Below are 20,982 nucleotides of genomic sequence, written 5' to 3' on the forward strand. Positions count from 1 at the left end.
TACTTACATTAGTTGGAGGAGATCAATTCAATCTGTTCTTCTACGGATCACATACCTTATCTTGTTTTGTGGTAAATGATCATTTGGAACAACTTCAATTCGCATTATCTTTCATTTAAGTGAATAGTGAGATTATGTGCAATGCTATACAGGTATTGTGATTGCCTTATATGAGTGGGAACTTGCAGTCATGAATAATTTGTAGTGTAGCGGATGGGGCTTGCCCATTTATCCCAAAAGCTCAAATTGTTGGATAGTGTTGCATACCCACCTATTTATACACACTTCATCTCCCATCCAAATCCGATGTGGGACAAGTCTCACTTGTAACATTCTCCCCCACCCAAACCCGCGCAACGCCCTCGTTGCGATCGAGCCACCCTACCTACTCGGGCCAAACCGGACGCCCTCCGAGCCGGGCGCTTAGCGTGACACCGGATTAAGAATTGGGTTTGGCTTTGATACAACCTATAACGGGTGGGCGTTTGCCCATTTATCCAAAAGCTCAAGCTGTTGGGTAGTCCTGCATACCCACTCATTTATACACACTATAACCCCCATCCAAATCCAATGTGGGACAAATCTCACTTGTAACAACTAGCAATTAGCATTGTAGCATGTGTTCATTGCCCTTCTTTTTCATAAGTTAGGTGTTGTAGTTTCTTCTTTTTTTCTCATGTGATTTCCACCATTCAGTGTTGTGTAGTTAGGGTTGTAAGTGAACCATGTCATTCGCGAACAGCTCGAGCCCGGCTCGGTAAAAGCTCAGATAGCGTTCGTTTATTTGATAAATGAACCAAGCTCAAACAAGATTTTCAAGCTCGTTTTGTAAACGAGCCAAGCTCAAACAACCTTGAGCTCGGCCCGTTTGTTCGTGAACATGATTGTGAACAAGTTCGTGAACATACACAATTATATATATATATTATATACATGAAAGAGAGAACCTGTTTAATTTATCAAAAAAACTCCCTCTTGCTCTCGCGTTCCCACGGCTCTACAGGATTGCTTCTCATCGACAGGCCATGGTTGTCGACTGTTATCATCTTGATAACGGGAGACTGTCTTGGGATGTTCGTTTCAGGAGGCATTTTCAGGATTGGGAGATCGAGGATGTTTCTTGTTTTCTGGAGTTGTTGTATAGCCAGGTGTTTTCTATTGGGGGATCAGATTGGTGGTTTTGGATTCCTACCACGCATGGCCGTTTTGAGGTTAGGTCCTTTTTCAGATGCCTTTCGTTTGGTCATGGAGATCCCTTCGCTTGGAAGTCTATTTGGCGGTCCAAGGCTCCCCGCAAGGTTGCCTTTTTTGCTTGGACCTCTGTTCTAGGTAAGATTTTAACCCAGGATAATCTGAGGAGGAGGAATCAGGTGGTGGTCAATCACTGTTACATGTGCTTGTGTCATGAAGAGTCTGTTGATCACCTCCTTTTACATTGCAGCATGGCCAGAGATTGTTGGGATTTGATGCTTCGTTTATTTGGGGTTCATTGGGCTATGCCTTTCTCCTCTAAAGGGTTGATTGAGGCTTGGAGAGGTGTCTCTGTTGGGGCTGGCATTAGGGATGCTTGGAGGGCTACGCCGCTCTGTATCTGGTGGTGTATTTGGCTTGAGAGAAATATGAGATATTTTGACGGGAAAAAGAAGCCTGTTTCTATGCTTAAGTTCTCTGTTATTTCTACTCTTTTTTGTTGGGTTTCAGGGAGAGATTATAGATCTGTGGAGGAAATTATTGTTTTTTTGGCCTCTCTGAAGGTCTAAGGCGCCCTCTGGCCCTTGTGTTCCTTTTGTTTCTTTGGGTTTCGCTCCCCTTTTTGAGTGTTTTTAATAAAATCTTACTTATCAAAAAAAAAAATTTATCAAAAAAAAAAGAAAGACAGAACCTGTTTGAATTATACATTAGTCCATTCTAATTATACAATAGGAACCTGGTTAAATTATACATAAGCCCATTCCAATTATACAATAGGCCTATTTAGAGTGTAAGACTAGGTTTAGCCCAACTAAGCCCCCATAACATAACAAACCCCATAATACCTTATAACCCTGACCCTCATTTTATTCTTTCTTATTTTCCAAATCGCCGCTCAGCCACAGGAACCCTTCTGGGTTAAACTCACCTCTCTCTCTCTCTCTCTATCGGCAAGATGAAAAAGAATGGTTCTATAACGGCATGGCAATGGAGATCTTTGTCGATCGAAGGACGAAATCTAAGTTGAAGTTTTGGTGATTGAGAGAAGATTGATCTGTAAGGGGCCTAAGGGCATACAACGACATGGTGATTTCCTCCATATATATTATGATTGATCTGTAATTTTAGTTCAATGTAATATATGTATATATATTGTTATAATCGTATATTATCTTCTCTGTAATTTTTGTCATTGAAGAATGCTGGTAAACCTTTATGACCTATGCCAATGCTGTCTCATTCACTGCTTTAGATTTCCTCTGTTAAACACTCTTTCTGAAGATCACAACAATATATATATATAATTTTTTTTTTTTTGATGAATAAGATCGCAACATTCTTCTTTTGACATTTGATTTAATTATTTTCTTAACCTATACACATGAACTTGGGTACACTGGTATGTGTGATAAGTGTAGAATTATTGAATTCCGAAGGCTTGGACAAGGGGACATGGATAACTATTCGTAATTACTCATTTTAATAAAAGGAAAATATTAGGAGAGCTTTTATGTACAAATATATAATTAATTCAGGTTATTGGATATACTTATGAGGTACATAGCGCAATCAGACTTGTCAGTAATAATGTAATAGAACGATTATAAGCAGAGAATTTAATGTACAATTATATACGGGATTCAAATTGTTGGATACGCTTGTTAGGTACATGAGCCAACTACATGTGTAAAAACATGTCTTGTACCCATGTCGGAGTGTTGTGTTTTCGATATGGGTACTTCTGCAATTTTAAAGAGTCGATAACATAGTTCTAACCCCCTCGTCCTGTGGAAACCCCAATAAATTGCCTTCTAAAACTAATACTTGTGCCAATCTATTAAAAATTAGAATTCAGAATTACTAAGCATTGAATTTTTCGTGAAGTTCAAGATCTTGTATGCATCTTGTAAAGAGTATTTATGACCTTTTCATAGAGAATTATTGTTACGACAAACATAACAAATCACGAATCATGACAGAAAAAACAAACAAGCCACACAGAAAAAACACAGATATATACGTGGTTCGGCACAAGTTGTAGCTGCGTCCATGGTGAAGATTTGATGAAAGATTTCCCTATGCGAAAATCAGGAGATTACAAGTTTCAGTCCCCAAACCCTAGTCTGGCTCTCACTCTCTTTCCTGCGATTTTCGGTGTTCTTTCGTTATTCCACTCCAAACCTAAACGCCCTTATATACTGGGCTACAAGAGAGTACTAAACATGGTCCACGGCCTGGGCCGAAACAAAATTCGGGCCACAACATCACAAGTATCATGTTTACTTTACACGCACAAGGCTTATTTATTTGTTTAATTATTTATTTAAGTAGCTATTACACTAAGCATTGTGGAATAAGCCAATCATATTTGAATCTGATTGGTAAGGAATCTCATTTTAAATATCTCATACATAATAACATTAATTATTTAAATTACATAATAATATTATTTGTTTTATATAATTAATTTTATTTTAGTTACGTAATTATATGTGCTTGTAAATCTCTCTTAATCACCTCCGATGTTATAATATTATTTATTTTAAATCATTAATTTTCTTTTAGGTACTTAATTATTTCTGCTTGTGCGGACATTTGAAATTTATTTATGATTATTTATTTAAATTTCTGAAATATATTTCTATTCTAATAACTAATATAGTAACATGAAATATAAATTTATAGATGATTAGATTATTAAACCACTAAATTAAGTTGGCTTCTCAAAGAAAAAAATTCAAGGTCCGAAATTACTGACTTAATTTTTAGATCTTGTTTATTTGGTAAAACAATATACAATATATGGAAGGTTGTGTGTATTTGCATTACCATATCCTTCTATCTGATAAGTCTGATGGCCTTAAGTTATTGTACATAATTAGTTGTAGTTGTTCAATTTTTTTTCCTTAACTTATTTCTTTCTTATTTTTTTCTGTAGTCATCAAATTGACGCAGAATTTCGCACACTATGTTTTTTTTTTGATAAGTATTCGCACTCTATGTTTTGAGCATGATTGATTGAACGAATGGTGAATGTTTGATTGATTCACACAATTTGCTATGGCGTGTGCTATATTTTTTTTAATAAATAAGGAATTTCTTTTGTTCTCGTCCCATAACCTATAATTTTGAAAAAAAAAATCCTATCACCACATCTGTCTGGGATGCATTAACTCTTCCCCTGACAGACACAAGTGTGGAACCAACTACATCCCATGATTCTCATCAGAATGCAGCCCTTGAATTTGTCTTTAGGGTGCCAAGTGCAAAAAACTAAATTCATGGTTCATATATGTGAAGCCAATAGCAAGAACAAGAACCTTTCACGTTGTAAACTTCTATGCTAGATCGTTCTGACTTCTGAGTAACAACTGCAAAGCAAAGTCATTGAGGGATTTTCTACGAGAATGTTTTCATGTCTTTTCTTGTGGCATCTTAACTCATTGTCACATCTGTATACGACTGCCTCATACATGAAAGTAACTACCCATTAGGTTCATGTGAAGAGTCTTTCTTGTGTTGCATTTGATTCTCTATTATGTTCAGTATACAATTGTATTACTTTTTCGTTGGGGCCTTAGTCCTGGTCCCACTCTTGTAATTGGGACGCGTTCCCCTTTTGAATGCCTTTTCTTATATTATTTTTACTTATCAAAAAAAAAAAAAAAAAAAAGATGTGCTTCACGTGGTCGATATTAGCTGTATAACTTAAACTATCTTTTGGCAGTAAAGATACTGCAAACTTTCATCGACCAAAAGCTTTATGGTATCCCCGTGATAATGAGGTGGCAGTCAAGCAACAAGGGAAGCTACTTACCCAAGGACCGATGAAAATTATAGTGAAGAGCTTGGGGGGCAAAGGAAGTAAGCTTCATGTGGATGCTGAGGAGATTCTTTCTTCTGTCAAAGCAAAAGCCTCAAAAACGCTAGGTTGATCATTGTTCTCATGCTTTTTTTTTCTGCTTTGTTCTTTCATAGGGTTTACTTAGTAATTTAAGTAATTTTTATTTTCTTTTTGTGATATTGCCCATTATTCTCTCTTATCTCTCTATTTATTTATTTATTTTTTTGTGTGGAAAAACTGGAGCCTACTTTCTTACTCCTCTCTCTCTCTCTTGTTTGCAGATTTTAGACCACCAGAGCCTGTTCGAATATTTTATTCTGGAAAGGAGCTTGAAGACCATAAATCTCTCGCTGTACAAAATGTTCGACCGAACTCGTTGCTTCATCTTGTTCGCACTAAAATACATTTGCTGCCAAGAGCACAGAAAGTTCCTGGTGAAAACAAGTCTTTACGTCCTCCTGGGGCATTTAAGAATAGATCTGATCTTTCTGTGAAAGATGGCCATGTCTTCCTCATGGAGTAAGTTACTTAACAATCTAATTCTTCACTTTCTGGCACAAATGGGGTTTCTTCGAGTTGTACATGTAGTTCACTGATCATTTGTTTGTTATTTATTTAGTTTTTACTCTCCTTATTCCCCTTGGTCAGTTTATGCTTATGGGTTCTATAGGATGGTGAATAAGTTGTTTTTGTTAATACTTTTCTTCTATGTGATGCTGTTTAACTATGTATCTCATTGGGCTATGGTTATCTAAATTCAGTAGCCCAACTCCACGAGGAGTTTGCTAAAATGGCCACATCTAGGGAAAAAAATCTTGTCAAAGACACATATGGTATTTAACAGTGATATTTAATGGTTATACGCATGTATACCTATATGCAAACCAAAACCATGACCCATATGATGTATCAATACGACTAATGTTGATAGAGTTCCAGCTAAACATGTTATTTACCTAAACGTTTTTGACCTAGATAAACTTGTAATTATAAGAATTAAAGAAGGATTACATAGTCCAAAAAAAATTAGATACTAACCTCTACGCAGAACGCATTTCAAAAGCTCTAATTTCCAGCTTCATCAAAACGCGCTATTTTTTTTATTAAACCTCTGCTCCCTAAACGCACTTTTTTTCTTCACCAAACACCACTAAATGCTATTTTTTAAATTCAATGCACTTTTAAAGGCTACAAATGCAATTCCAAACGGGCTCTTTGTGTGGTGTGATTACTTTTATGTCTTGTTTCTTGATTTATTCTTGAGTTTGCTGCGTTTATCGTAACATAGCCCATCCCTAATTGCAAATTCCAGTAAGCTATTTCCGCTCCGTCATTACTCCAACCCTCAGTCTCCTCTCCTCCTTCCCTTACCCTAATATATATATATATATATATATATATATATTGATAACCCATAAACATTTAGCGATACTCAGAACAACTCGTTCAACTCAAAATCGATTTCTCCACTCCCTTGAACAAGCGTGATGTTATCTAGGTACGTTGGATTCTGAAAAGCCCATTTATTTCTTAAGGAAATCTGAATTCTATCTGCTTGAAGAATTGTTAATAAGTGCTTTCATTTCTAAGTGTCAAGTTATACATGAATGTTCTACACAACTTCAAAGAAGTATGGTTCAAGAGAGTTGAGCATAAGGAGATTTGTGACACGAATAAGATTCAGTTGAAGAAATTCTTGTTTATCTGAATTATGAAGCTAGAATAGAAGTCCTCCATGGCATTTATTTAAGTTCGATTGTTTAAAAAATTCGGCAAAGGATAATTCATGAAAAAAAGAAATATAATTAATATCACAGATCTCCATTTGATGATTTATGAATATAAATTCTATTAAGGGAGGAGGTAAAGTGTTTTTATTTTATTAGTGTAGAGAAATTCAATTTAATTTTGGTGCTCATTGTTTGTGCTTTCGAATGGGTTGATAAATGACAGAAAATCCTTTTTTCTCTACAACTAGAGGAGGATCAATTTCAAGAGAAAATCATGTCATTTATTTTTTGATAAGTAAAACTGTAATATAAAGCGTTCAAAAGGGGAAGAATAAGAATTGTACTCAATATATCTCTTGCTTTCTTTGTTTCTTTTCTTTCCCTGACTGAAGTTTAGGGTTTAGTACCAGACATCTTACTTTGTTTCTCATTTTCAAGAATAAGAATTACCAGTTTTAAAAACTTCATATATTATTTTTCTTATTTATAGAGACAATCTCATGTCCTTTTAGATGACTTATTGGTGAAGTTATTTTTAAAAAGGTCATCCGTTGTGTTTTAGATTTGTTGAGCCTTAAAATGGCTGCTAAGTTGGAAAAATAAATAAATAAACTAGAATGTGCTTTTGATTCATGTAGCGGACCCCAAGTAATTGAGAAAAGGCTTGGTTGTTGGTTATTAATAGAATTTCAATGAGAGTTTCTTTCTTTTTCTTGTGGATCCCGGGCACTGTGTGGTCCGTATGGTTTTTGTTGAAAGCTTGAGCTTCATTTTTGTCTTCAATTTGCTTCTTGTTGGCATGTGTATTTACTTGTATTTTATGGAAATTCCAGAGCAATATTCATTTTTATCATTATAATTGCAGGTACTGTGAGGAAAGACCATTACTCCTGGGAAACCTTGGGATGGGTGCCAGACTGTGTACTTACTATCGGCAATCAGCCCCAAGTGATCAAACTGGAACCTTGTTACACAATGGAAACAACAGTTTGGGAAGTGTTGTCATACTTGATCCTGATGATAAATCCCCTTTCCTTGGAGATATGAACGCTGGTTGCACTCAATCATGCCTTGAAACTAACATGTATAGGGCTCCCATTTTTCCTCAGAGAGTTTCATCATCTGACTATCTGTTGGTTCGTTCTGCAAAGGGAAAACTTTCTATTAGACGCATTGACAGGCTGGACGTTGTTGGACAACAGGTTATAATGAATTCTTCTTTGTAGCAGTCCTTTACCTGAAACCTGTTCTTTTAACTTCTAAAGAATGTTGCTTTTGATTTCATTGTAATTGATGCTATTATTACTGATGATGATAATTTTGGTGTTTATGTCCATGCCGCTTTTTACATTATTAAATCTTGAAAAATAGCATATTGTAGTTTTGAATGCATGTTAGTTCTTTTCTTGTACTAAATCCGTGTACATGGCTTAGCAGGGTATAGAGGACTTCTTTCCACGATCATGTGTAGGGCATTTGTTGGCTTGTGAATGAAAGGCGGCCACTACTGTTATGTGCTCAAAAAGAGCTCTGCATATAGACAGGCACATTTAAAGGATGTTGTAAACATCGATCTGGCTTTTGGAAAAATATTGGTGGAAAATAAATGAAATAGAATTGTTAGTTACTCAGATCATTTTATAAATTTCTGAGATACTGCCATTTGGAGTGCCGTTAGAGATGTCACATAAATATTGTCTATTATAAATGGATTCAGATCAAAATAGTCCCTGGTTCCAATACGATAAGGCACCTTGTAGGATTCCGTTTAAATTAGTTTTTCAACTCCTGAGGTATAGAATTTATAAAAGTTCAGCTAATGTGTGATCGAATTTGTCTAACCAGGCTTAGTTTGTTTTAATTTTTTTTCTTTTTAGGAGCCTCACATGGAGGTAATGACTCCCGGATCAAAAGTTGTGCAGACATACATCATCAACAGGCTCCTGGTGTACGTATATCGTGAGTTTAATGCGGTTGAAAAGAATGGTTGGTTTCCTTGCATCCACGCGGATGAGCTATCTGCACAATTCCCTAACATCTCCAAAGCCCTTTTTCGGAAAAGATTAAAGCATTGTGCTGATTTGCAGGTGTGGTGCTTTAATATTAGTTTTGGAATCGATAGCACAAATGTTTGCAGTAGCTTTGTTGTTGAGATGTTTTTATTTTCCGTGAACCTGTATGCTTAACATACGTATGCAATCCACCAGAAAGGATCAAATGGACAGCTGTTTTGGGTTATGAGGCGCAATTTCCGCATTCCATTGGAGGAGGAATTAAGACGAATGGTGTCACCTGAAAATGTGAGTTCTGCTATATGATGTTTACCTTTCCTTCGTGTTAATGAATTAGACCTCACTATATTTGTAAATTGTTGGAAGCTTTATGGTTATCTCTTATAATTTGGAATCGTTTCTGATAAAAGAATTTCATACTTGAGAAGAAATATCCTATCACGAATAATGAGTTCACTGTGTAACTTGTAAAGTTCTTCCATTGTGGTTGTTGGCCCTCCAAAATAAGAAAGATGACAAACTTCAATAAAGAAAAAGCTTAAAATCTTTCTCGTGCCTTATAAGTTGCAAGTTAAATATCAAAAATGGAAATTACCTAGAGGGGAGGTTAGAAAGAGGCTTAATTTTATTTTGCACAAAGTGGCTGCCTCATACTTGATTTGCATCTGCACGCTTACCTACACGAGTTATTATCGTTGCACCTATGCCTCTCATTGGATTGAAATTTAATTGAGTTACGATTTTCATTGAAGAGAGAGGCAGGAAATTTGATGAATTTATATGTAATTTTACCATGAAATGATAAATGAAGCATTTATTTTATGATTTACGACTTAAAAAAAGTGGAAAATTTAAATTATTATATTTTTAAAAAAGTAAAAGAAACTTTAACTGACATTATATTTGCAAGAATAAAAGCCTAAAAATTAAATATATAGAATGAAAAAATGATTATCCTGCACTGTTAGGTGTGGCCCTAGACATTTTCACACCCCCAAATTTGAGGTCAAGGACATCCTGTCCTTACAAATTTAATGCATGACTGGATGCATAATCCATATTGGTAGATAGTTCAATCCTAGCATTTATTGACCTTCCTTTGGAGGGAGCTGCTTTTACATGGTCATGGTAGGGAGGTGCCCACTTTTTCCCACTTGGATAGATTCTTGAATTATGGGGAGTGGGAGGAGAAGTTTCCGGATGCTGTTCAGGCTGCTTTGGCTAGGGTGACTTCTGACCACATTCCTTTGGTTTTGGATTGTGGAGGATTGAGACCTCGTTGTACTCCCTTCAGATTTGAGAACATGTGGCTTAGAGTGGTTGATTTTCAAGGGAAAGCGCGGTCTTGGTGGGAGGAGGACACGGTGGTGGGAACAAGAAGTTTTATTTTGACTGGAAAGCTTTGACTCCTGAAGAACAAACTCAAAAGATGGAACAGGGAGGTGTTCGATAATCTTGAGTGGAGGAAGAATAGGGCTCTTGCTGATATTTTTGATTGATAGATTGGAAGGTGGGTGGTATTGTTGAGTCTTAACGAGATAGAAGCGCAGCTTGTCAGGCAGAGATTGCTGTTATGGAGTGGCGACATAAATCTCGGGCTTTATGGTTTAAAGAAGGAGACCGTAATACAAAATTTTTTTATAGACTTGTTAATGCCCATAGGAGGGGTCATCATATTGAGGAGAAGGTGTGTAGGGGGATTGTTTCTTTCTACTAGAAGCTCTACTTTGAGCCTCTACGTTGGAGGCCACTGCTTGATGGCCTTCATTTTGACTCTATTTCAGTAGTGGATAGGGATGGGTTAGAGAGTATTTTTTCAGAGGAGGTTTTGAAGGCTTTGAAGAGCTGCAATGGTGACAAGCCCCGGGTCCGGATGGTTTTATAATAAGTTTTTTTATTGAAAAGTTGGGAGGTTTCTGAGAGGAGGTTATGAGCACTTTTCACGAGTTCCATTCTAATGGGAGGGTCGAAAAGTCTAATTCCTAAGAAGGGTGGTGCTTTTGACGTTAAGGATATTAAACCAATAAGTCTGATTAGGTGTATCTACAAGCTTATCGCTAAAGTCCTTACGTTGAGATTGAGGGAGGTTTTGGATGGAGTCATTTTTGAGTCTCAAAATGCATTTATTGGGTGCAGGATTCTGCTCTCATTGCCAATGAATGTGTGGATTATAGGCTAAGTAGCGGTGTTCCTGAAGTTTTGTGTAAGCTCGATATTGAGAAAGCCTATGATCATATTAGTTGGAATTTATTGTTTTATCTGTTAAAGAGGATGGGTTTCGGAGAGACATGGAGGAGATGGATCAAGGCATGCGTTTTCTCTATCAGGTTTTCTGTGTTGGTGAATGGGTCTCCATCCAGGTTTTTTTGGCAGTTCTCGAGGATTGAGGCAAGGGGATCCCCTCCCCCTTCTTGTTCATTTTTGTTATGGAGGCTCTTAGTAGGTTGATGAGAAGAGCTGTGGATTTGGGATTTATCAGGGGTTTCAGGATGGGTCCACAATCAGTTCGGCAGATGTAGATCTCTCACTTGCTTTTCGCGGATGGCACTTTGGTTTTCTATGAGGCAGATATGTCCCAACTGAGATATTTGAGATGTGTTTTGATTTGCTTTAAGACAGTTTCAGGTTTTAAAGTTAACGTGGGTAAGAGTGTGCTTGTCCCTTTTGGGGAGGTTCAGGAGGTGGCTTCTCTTGTGGCGGTTTTAGGGTGTGGGACGAGCTCCTTCCCTATTTCTTATTTAGGCTTGCTGTTGGGTGATTCATCAAGGAGGGTGGGATGTTGGGATATGGTGATTGAGCGTTTCGAGAGAAGGTTGACTGGGTGGAAAAAACAGTATCTTTCGAAGGGAGGGAAGGTAACTCTGGTGAAGAGTGCATTGTCCAGTCTTCCAACTTATTATCTTTTCTAAATCCCTTCCTCTATTGTCGAAAGACTCGAGATGCTTCAACGGAACTTCCTCTGGGGTGACCGGGGTGAGGAGTTTAAGTTTCATCTTGTTTGGTGGGAGTAGGGTTGCAGGACTTTTCAATTGGGCGGTCTTGGGATTAGGAGGTTGGCTCCTTTCAACAGAGCGCTCCTTGGCAAGTGGTTATGGAGAATCGGTAGCGAAAAACATAGGTTATGAAGGAGGGTTATTTCATGTCGCTTTAGGGAGGAGAGATGGGATGGTCATTTACGCCAGTCAGATCTGTTGTTGGCGTGGGGGTGTGGAAATTTAATTTGAAGGAATGTGATGAGTTCTCTAAGCGCATTAGGTTCAGAGGTTGGGGGGGAAGGGAATGTCCGGTTTTGGGAGGATGCTTGCGGCGAGGATCGCTTGTTGTCTTGTTTGTTCCCAAGGTTGTTCAGGATTGCTGTTGGTAGACATGCTTTGTTAGCTGATTGTTATCGACTCGATAGCGGTAAGTTTACTTGGGATGTGCGATTTCGGCTATCCTTTCAGGATTGAGAGTTGGACGACGTGACTCGTTTGGTGGACCTTTTGTATAGATAGGAGGTGGATGGTATTGGTTAGGATTCCTTGTCTTGGGTGCCTTCTCCGCAAGTGACTTTTCAGGTTCGTTCCTTTTTTCTCTGCCTCTCCGAGTATCATGGTTCCAATTTCCTGTGGAAATTGGATTGGCAATCGAAGGCTCCTCTCAGGGTGGCTTTTTTTGTTTGGACTACAGCTTGGGGGCAAGATTTTAACTCTAGACAATCTGAGAAAGAGAAGACAGTCAACTGGTGTTGTTTGTGTAAGAATGATGGATAATCTATGGATCACCTTCTTTTACTCGTGGCTCATGACTGCTCGAGTCTTATTTTTGGTCCTTTTGGCATCCAATGGGATATGCCCTGAACTTCAAGGGATTTAATTGACGTTTGGAGGGGCCACATGGTGGGGGTTCATGCTCATGACTCTTGGAGAGTGATCCCCCTCTATGTTTGGTGGAATCTTTAGAAAGAGCGGAATATAATATCTTTTGATGGGGAGGAATCCTCCATTGGGGCTTTGAAATTTTCTATTATTATTTCTCTTTTTAGTTGGGTGATGGGGAGGAATTATATATTATCTTTAGATGAAATCGTGGATTTTTTGGGTTCTTTGGGTCCATAGGTCTCCTTTTTTGGCTTCAATATTTGTATAGCTCTTGGGATGCGTTCCCCTTTTGAATGCTTTCTAATACACTTTTACTTAGTAAAAAAAAAAAAAAAGGTAAATGATTATCCAAATCTACCAAAATTAAAATACTAAATGCTACGTTTGGTGTGCAGGAATGGAATGGAATGAAATGCCTCTTTCAACCATTCCTTTGTTTGGTATGCAATTTAAAGTGGGAATAGTCATTCCTGGGAATGAAAATCCATTCCACAACTAAACCTATGGAATGACCCTTCCATTCCTAAGTAATTTTTTTATAAAAATCAACTTCCCAAAAAACCCGTATATTTCAAGTCCAAAAACCACCACTACCTTCTACCATAACCACCTTCGCCTTTCACCACCACCGACTTTCACCATCGCCCACCGCCACCGACTTTCACCATCGCCCACCGCTTTCCACCACCATCACTGCCACCGCCTTTCACTACCGACACCGTCTTCCTTTGCCACAACCGTCGCCACCGCCACCGCCACCGTCACCACCACCGCCACCGCCACCGCCTTTCACCACAACCACCACCTTCCACTACCACCGCTACCTTTCACCATCGCCATCGCCATCGCCTTTCACCACTGCTACTGCCTTCCATCGCCACCACCTTCCATCACCACCACTATTGTCACTGCCTTTCACCACCGCCTTCCACCACCACCAGAGCCACCGCCTTCCACCACCACTGCCTTCCACCAGCGCCACCACCTTCCACCACCACCAGTGCCACCGCCTTCCACCACTGCCACCACCTTCTACCACCACCAGCGCCACCGCTTTCCACCACTGCCACCACCTTCCACCACCACCACTGCCACCACTTCCCACCACCGCTACCACCACTTCCCACCACCGCTACCACCACTGCTACCGCCTTCCACCACCATCGTCACCGCCTTCGACTACCTCCACCACCACCTTCCACCGCCGCAAACTCCACTGCCTTCCACCACCACCACACTACTGCTACCGCCTTCCACCAGCACCACTACCTCCTTCCACCAACACTGCCGTTGCCGCCTTCCACCATTGCCACCACCGCCACCTTCCAACACTACCACCTACACCACTACCGCTTCAACACTATCCACCACTGCCACTACCACTGCCATCATTTATTTTTAAAAAATTATAGAAGAATGTCATTTTGTTAATTTAATTTATTTGTTACTAAGAGGGATATTTTGGAGAACTCAATTTGAAATTTATTCCATTCAAAATTTTAAATTGGTCCAACCAAACACTAGAATGGTTATTATCATTCCATTCCTACACATTTCATATTTACAACCAAACAATAGAATGAGAATGGTCATTCCTTTCCATTCCCATTCTCATTCCATTCTCACTTACATTCCATTCCATTCATGCACACCAAACGCAACATAATGAGTTTTGTTGTTACATAAGGCTCCTCAAAACTATCCCTTGTTAAATAGTAGACAAATTATCTTTAGCTGATTGAAACTTCTCAGGATAGTATATCCTCTAGCATCGATCCATGTCTTCAAGCACCTAAAAGGGTGAGTAAGAAGTGGGGAGGGGTGAGCTTGGAAAGCCCAATACAGAGCAGTCTAACCAATCGTCAATAAACACCATAAAACTTGCAAATATTGTATTTTCCTTAATTTTTAGTTTGATAAATTCAATCATACACATTTAAATAATGATATGTACAAATTAAACTTCAGTAATTTATTTAACTCTTTCTAAAGGTTAACGTTAGACAAATTAAAACACCTAATCATCATAAAAATCATTATCCCATCACAGAAATTGAAATCCATGGCTGCTTCAAGGAGAACGTCGAGATGCCCCCGGCAAAACTCTCCCATCAGCCGATCCATGACTAGGCCAACCCACTGCATGACCTGGGTCTCTATCTGACGATAGAAGGGCATCCACTTAAATTCCCCCGCAGGTTGATAGGGGCGTTCAACATCTCTGTAATTGAACTTGCTTATCACTAGGTCATGATCCAACTTAGACCAATAATATTAAATTCTGTTGGCTAACCTTAAGTCATAAACTAATCTGGACACAACTCATCCAGTATCATAGCCTATCCATCCAACTCCATATTCCTTGTAACTGGGAGAGTACACAACCCTCGAGATAGGTGTAAGGGATCACATTGCTTACATGTACCTTAGTGGTCAGGGTCATAAACAATTTCCCAAGGTCCACTCACCTTATACCACTGATATGAGGTAGCTCGGCTCAATGATAGGTGCACCATAAGTTGTTTGAATGTGCACAAAGTTTGTCCATAAAATAAAGATCATGGCCTTGCACAAAGTTTGACCACATGATCTGTATCCCAGCCTCACACACACTGTTCGACCATTATCATCTTGGTCTCGCACAGTTTAATTGTGGATCTGCTTTGTTATTTTCTAGTTTATATATCTTCAGATCATTTGGTAAAATTTAATTCAAGGATTTTCCGTATAAAAAAAAAAAATTAAAATTAATTCAATGATGTGTATGGTAAAGCTTAATGTTATATGTGCAAGAGAGTATATGTATGATGTGGTTGACGACATTTGGTTCATTATGTTCAAATGTTGTGTGGTGTCTGCATGTGTGGCACTTCATATCAGCTCGTGTGATAACAGCTGTAATGTGTGAAAATATACTTTTTCTTGGCATAATACAACATGCCTTTCAGTTTACCAATCTCTGGATTTGGGCATTATTTCAAAATCTTGTTGGGCATAGCCTTGGAGGTGGAGAGATTTTAGATGAATGAAGGCAAGTTAGAGAAAGAAGTTGACGAGCTTGAAACTCTTGAGGTGAAATTGCATATATGTAAGAACCGAAAGTTACATTGCCTTGACTAGGAAACCTCAATCAAACCACAAGCTATCACATCTTCCATTTATATCTCAACCCACATAAGTTTTGGTCTTCTTTGTCCCCTAATGTTACCCTTAGTTTGGCTTCCCCTTCCCTTAGCATTACTTTCAAATCTCAATGTTGACCAAATCACCCTTCGTTGATGGTCCAATGCAGTTATTGGTCTTTGTTGCACATGGCCAAATCATCTTAATTGATTTTCTCCCATTTTATTTCCAGTGGGTGCTACCTCAACAGCATCAAGTATCTGTTAAATTTCTAATTTTATCCTTTATTTTATTGTTATACGCCCTCTTATCATTCTCAGCTCAGTCATGCTCATTTCATTTATACGTTGTTTGTTTAATAGTCTATAACATAACTCATGGCTGTCCCATCCTTTTTTGTTTTGCTTTTCTCATGGTTGGTAATACAGATATGAATAAAAATTCCATTTTGTTAAAAAGTTGTGTAAATCTCTTAGGATCATGTTTTCCTTGTTTTCTGATGCTTTCCACATTCTTTTTATTTAATTGCTTTTATTCTAATTCTTATGGCGTAGGTCTGTGCCTATGAAAGCATGCATGCTGGCCTGTACAGGCTCAAGCGTTTAGGATTTATAAGGCTGACTCATCCCCATGGCCTTTCGTCTGCAATGAATCAGCTTCCAGATGAAGCAATTGCTTTAGCTGCTGCATCACACATTGAAAGGGAACTGCAGATAACTCCATGGAACTTGAGCAGCAATTTTGTTGCTTGTATAAACCAGGTAAAGTATTTCAATCTAATTAATATATATTGTTTTGCACGCTTATTTTGGTGGTTGGGGAAAATATTTGTTGGAGAATTGTATAGCAACGTTGTTGAGGGAGTTATAATACTGCAGAACGCGACTCCTTGCACTGAAAGCAGCCAATGCCCTTAGGCTATTGTCAAATTGCCCAAAGTCCTGTCAGGATACTGACAAATTCTAGCTTCACTGCTAAATTTGAGCTTTTATTTGAACCTTTATAAGTTCTGATTTTCTATCAATCTTTTTATTTCAGTTATTGCAATATTCAGGATCATTTATAATGACTCACTTTGTCATTCCCCCATAAACTTGTGCACCTTCAGTCACATTTATGAAGCATGATGCTAGGACAGTTGTATCTTACTTTTCAGTCCATACACTTATATTCTGAGCTTCGTTTCATTTTGTTTCTTCAGGATAGAGAAAATATTGAACGTCTGGAAATCACTGGTGTTGGTGATCCATCTGGACGGGGCCTGGGTTTCAGCTATGTCCGCACTGCTCCAAAGGCACCAGTGTCTAATGTGATGATGAAGGGAAAAAAAGCTGTTCCTGGAGGAGGTTCAACTGTAACCGGAACAGATGCTGATCTACGTAGATTGAGCATGGAAGCTGCACGAGAGGTATGCCTTTCTTTCACCATCCGTAGAGAGGAAAATAAAACTCATGTTATAATTAGTTTCTAATTCAGTTTGATTAGCCTTATTCCAAATAAGCTCTACATAAAAAATTTCTGTAACTTGAATATTTAAATTAGCTCTAGAAACTATTTCTTATGTTACTTTGGTAGAAAATTGGTTAAAATTTGCAGTATTAGTAGCTAAAGGATAAGCTTCCATTAATTGCTCAAATCCAAGTGTCTGCCAAATGATCATGGCTTTTACAAATGTTCTGGGAAAAGTCCCTATGTTTTATTATTCTAAAAATTTATTTTCTACAGATGCAATCTATTTCTACCAATTATTGTGAACTTCACAGTGTGTCAACAAATGGATTCACAGGATTGTTCAGTGTCTTATTCTTCAAATCAGTGGCTTATATCAGACCACATCAAAACCGTATTGTTTTGAAGGGAACAATTTACCAAGACACCGTTACTAAATGGCTTCCCTTCTCTCTTTTCTAGTTCTCCCGTTAGCAAATCACAAAATCAAATATGTCCATATCTCAAGATAACTTAGAGATTTTTTTTTTTTTATGATTAGTCAAGATAACATAGAGAATTTTGACATAGAAGATCCTAATCCATTTATAAATCCAAACTTCTTGAAATATGAATGACTTTTGGGTAAGAAGAGCCAAGATTGGAAGAGTAGCTTAAAAATATTCTTTTGGCTTGCATTACCAATACAAAATTCCAACTAGAATCAACCTTCTTTTGAGTAGCCACGTGCTTATATATTAGATGATGGCTAAGATTTCTTGATATATTAATGTCCAATAATCTGCTGAAACATTTAATAATTCAACAATAATTAGATAATAGCTTGGTACAAAAATGATGGCTGCCTAGGTCAATCAAAGGTATTCTATAAAATGAGTAGAGAACTTAATGTAAATTTGGTCCAGAACTGCCACAAAATTAGGCATGCTAAAATTCCAAATAAATAAATAAATAAAATAACAATCAAATCACATCTCAAATATATTTTGCAGAAATATTTTGGAGGTATGACTATATCTACAGGTACAAATTGTGTCCGCACTGACGGAGAGGACCTTTTTTTCCCTTATTATTATTATTATTATTATTATTTATAAGTACTGATGGAGAGGGCATTGAGAATCTAAATTAGTGGTTGAGTCTGTTCTGAATTTATGCTCTAACCAAGAAATTAGATGGTAATATTAGGAATCCCTTAGGTTATGGAATAAAATGATTGAAGTTGGTAATGATAATATAAAAATTGGGAGGTTGAGATCTAGAGTGTGTTGCAGTTTGTGTTACTGAACATTAAATGAGGAGTGTTTGCAAAATCTTTTTGGTTTGGTGACACTGGTTGTAGTAATGGGTCTGAGCTTGATGGTTTAGTGAGTGAAGGGTATGAGCAGCTTGGTGTTTTTGTATAGAGTGATCTCACTGAACTATTGAGGCAAGTCTGAGATGTACGGTGATTTCTGGTGGTAGGTGTTTGCGATATCAAGGGAACCATAGAAAGGTAATGAGGGGGAAAATGGTGAGTGAAGTGAGGGCAGTGGAGGTGATGCTCACTTGTCCCTGGAGTGCTGTGTTTGAGGATTCTGTTGTATAAAAGCTTAAGGTTTGTTGGTATTCATGGCAGAAAATGGTGCTTGAACTGGAGGGATTGAAAGAGAGAGGGGCCTTAAATAGTGCAACCGTCCTTGTTTTTGTTGGAGATGGTGGTTGCAAGTTGCAAGCAATGGTTTTGCTAGACATGGTGATGGAGTTATGCACAGTTCTCGTTTGTAATGGGGCTTGATTGATCAATACTACTGGGTCAATAGTAAATAGAGAGAATAGGCCGTTTTATTCTTCTTTTGTATGTCGATGACATGATTTTGACTGGTGATGACACAACTGGTATTGCTCTCTTGAAGTCTCAATTACAACAGCAGTTTGAGATGAAGGATCTTGGTCCTCTTCGTTATTTTCTTGGCATTGAAGTAGCTCATTCTCCCAAAGGTTATCATCTCTCTCAATCTAAGTTTGCCGGAGATGTTATTCGTAGAGCTCGTCTCACTGATACTCTGACAGCTGACAATCCCCTTGAGCTTAATGTTTGCTATACTCCTACTGACGGTGTCCCTTTGGCTGATCCTACTTTATATCGAACTATAGTTGGCAGTTTAGTATATCTCACTGCCACTCGACCTGATTGTCAGCTAGTCTGTATCGTCTCCTACTACTGTTCACTGGGTTGCGGTTCTATGTATCTTGCGTTATCTTCGAGGTACTTTGCACCAAAGTTTGTTGTTTTCTTCTACATCAGCTTTGGAGCTTCGTGCTTTTTCTGATCCTGATTTGGCTGGAAATCCCACAGATCACAAGTTTTCCACTGGTTTCTGCATTTTTCTTTGTGATTCTCTAAAAAAGCAAGAAGCAAACAGTTGTTGCTCGTTCGCTAAACAGGACACATGGACACTACTAAATATTCATTTTATTTTATTTTCTAGAGTAAAGTAATGTTTTTATCTAATATAGTGTTCAATATAGGCATTTAACTCATTTTAAATTAATAATATAATATAATTGAATGATTGGATATGGGTTTTAATTACATGTCCACCCAAAAGTGTTGGACACATATCCCAAACCCCATGTCCGAGCAATATGTGTCCGACACAGGTACTTCGCTACTTTTGAAGAGTCCATGTAACATAGGCCATGGCTGCAACTACAGCGGATATAGTTTGGTTACAGTGGTTACTCTGATTTGTGTGTTTCCTTTGGTTGCTCCAACTTCTATGTGCTGTGATAAAAAGAGTGATATTCAGATTGCGCACAATTTTGTTTTTCATGAACGCACCAAGCACATCGAGATTGATCGTCATTTCACGTACCAACACCTTCAGCTTGGCACCATTTCTCTACCATTTGTTTCTTCTTCTCTGCAGTTGGTTGACTTCTTCACAAAGTCCCACACTATTTTACGTTTTCGTTTTCTTCTTAACAAACTCTCGATGCTCCTCACTGTCACATCGTGAGTTTGAAGAGGAGGGAGGGGGGTTAGAGTAGGATTTATTTTTATTGTTGCGGGTAGTATTGTCCTTTCCTTAGTTTATTAGTTTAGACTTTAGAGTTTATTAGTTTAGGGCTTATTATATTATTATGTTGTTACGACTACTGGATTTTCGTCTCTCATCTTCTCTGTGTAATATTTTCAAGCAAGCTGCAGTTGGGCTCAAGGTTGATCCAACAACAATCAGCAAGTATGCGCGTGGTCAGCGAATGTCCTTTCTCCAGCTTCAGCAGCAGACAAGAGAAAAATGCCAAGAAATTTGGGATCGACAAGTTCAAAATCTTTCTGCTATTGATGGTGGTGAAAATGATAGTGATTCAGAAGCAAATGGTGACCTAGATTTCTTTGCTGGGGACCTAGAAAATCTGCTGGGTGCAGAAGAATGTGAAGAGAGTAACTATGAAACCAAGCATGACAAAGCAGATGGTGTGAGGGGGTTTAAAATGAGAAGGCACCTATCCCAAGCTCTGGTGGAAGAGGGAATTGAAGATGATGCAGCTGAAGCAGCTGAATTGTGCAGGATGCTTATGGATGGTAAGGACTTAATTACTTACTTGGTTTCTTGATATACAATACTGTTATTTATGGCAAGCTACTGGTTGAAGAGTATTTATAAAAAACAAGAAGCTGTCTTTACACAATTACGCATGATTACACCTTGAATGAGCTTTTCTTCAGTTCAAATCATATATGGAGATATATATGAATGTATATATATTCTTTTACCTTTGCTTTT

The 20,982-nt window shown here is 38.1% G+C and overlaps 1 protein-coding gene across 3 annotated transcripts in view; it reads left to right on the forward strand.

The window, feature by feature from the left end:
* LOC132300265 (transcription initiation factor TFIID subunit 1-like) overlaps nt 1-20,982 on the forward strand; it is a 47,436-nt gene that overhangs the window by 22,256 nt on the left and 4,198 nt on the right. For all 3 annotated transcript variants that reach the window (XM_059797282.1, XM_059797284.1, XM_059797283.1), the window contains exons 10-17: nt 4,919-5,121; nt 5,317-5,554; nt 7,631-7,967; nt 8,643-8,852; nt 8,973-9,065; nt 16,315-16,521; nt 16,962-17,168; nt 20,393-20,780. In XM_059797282.1, coding sequence (XP_059653265.1) covers nt 4,919-5,121; nt 5,317-5,554; nt 7,631-7,967; nt 8,643-8,852; nt 8,973-9,065; nt 16,315-16,521; nt 16,962-17,168; nt 20,393-20,780 — 1,883 coding nt within the window. The remainder of the gene's footprint in view (nt 1-4,918; nt 5,122-5,316; nt 5,555-7,630; nt 7,968-8,642; nt 8,853-8,972; nt 9,066-16,314; nt 16,522-16,961; nt 17,169-20,392; nt 20,781-20,982) is intronic.

Source organism: Cornus florida, unplaced genomic scaffold, assembly GCF_030987335.1.
Source record: "Cornus florida cultivar Cherokee Brave unplaced genomic scaffold, ASM3098733v1 CherokeeBrave_3.0.0_Hap2_Chr03, whole genome shotgun sequence".
Lineage (NCBI taxonomy): Eukaryota > Viridiplantae > Streptophyta > Magnoliopsida > Cornales > Cornaceae > Cornus > Cornus florida.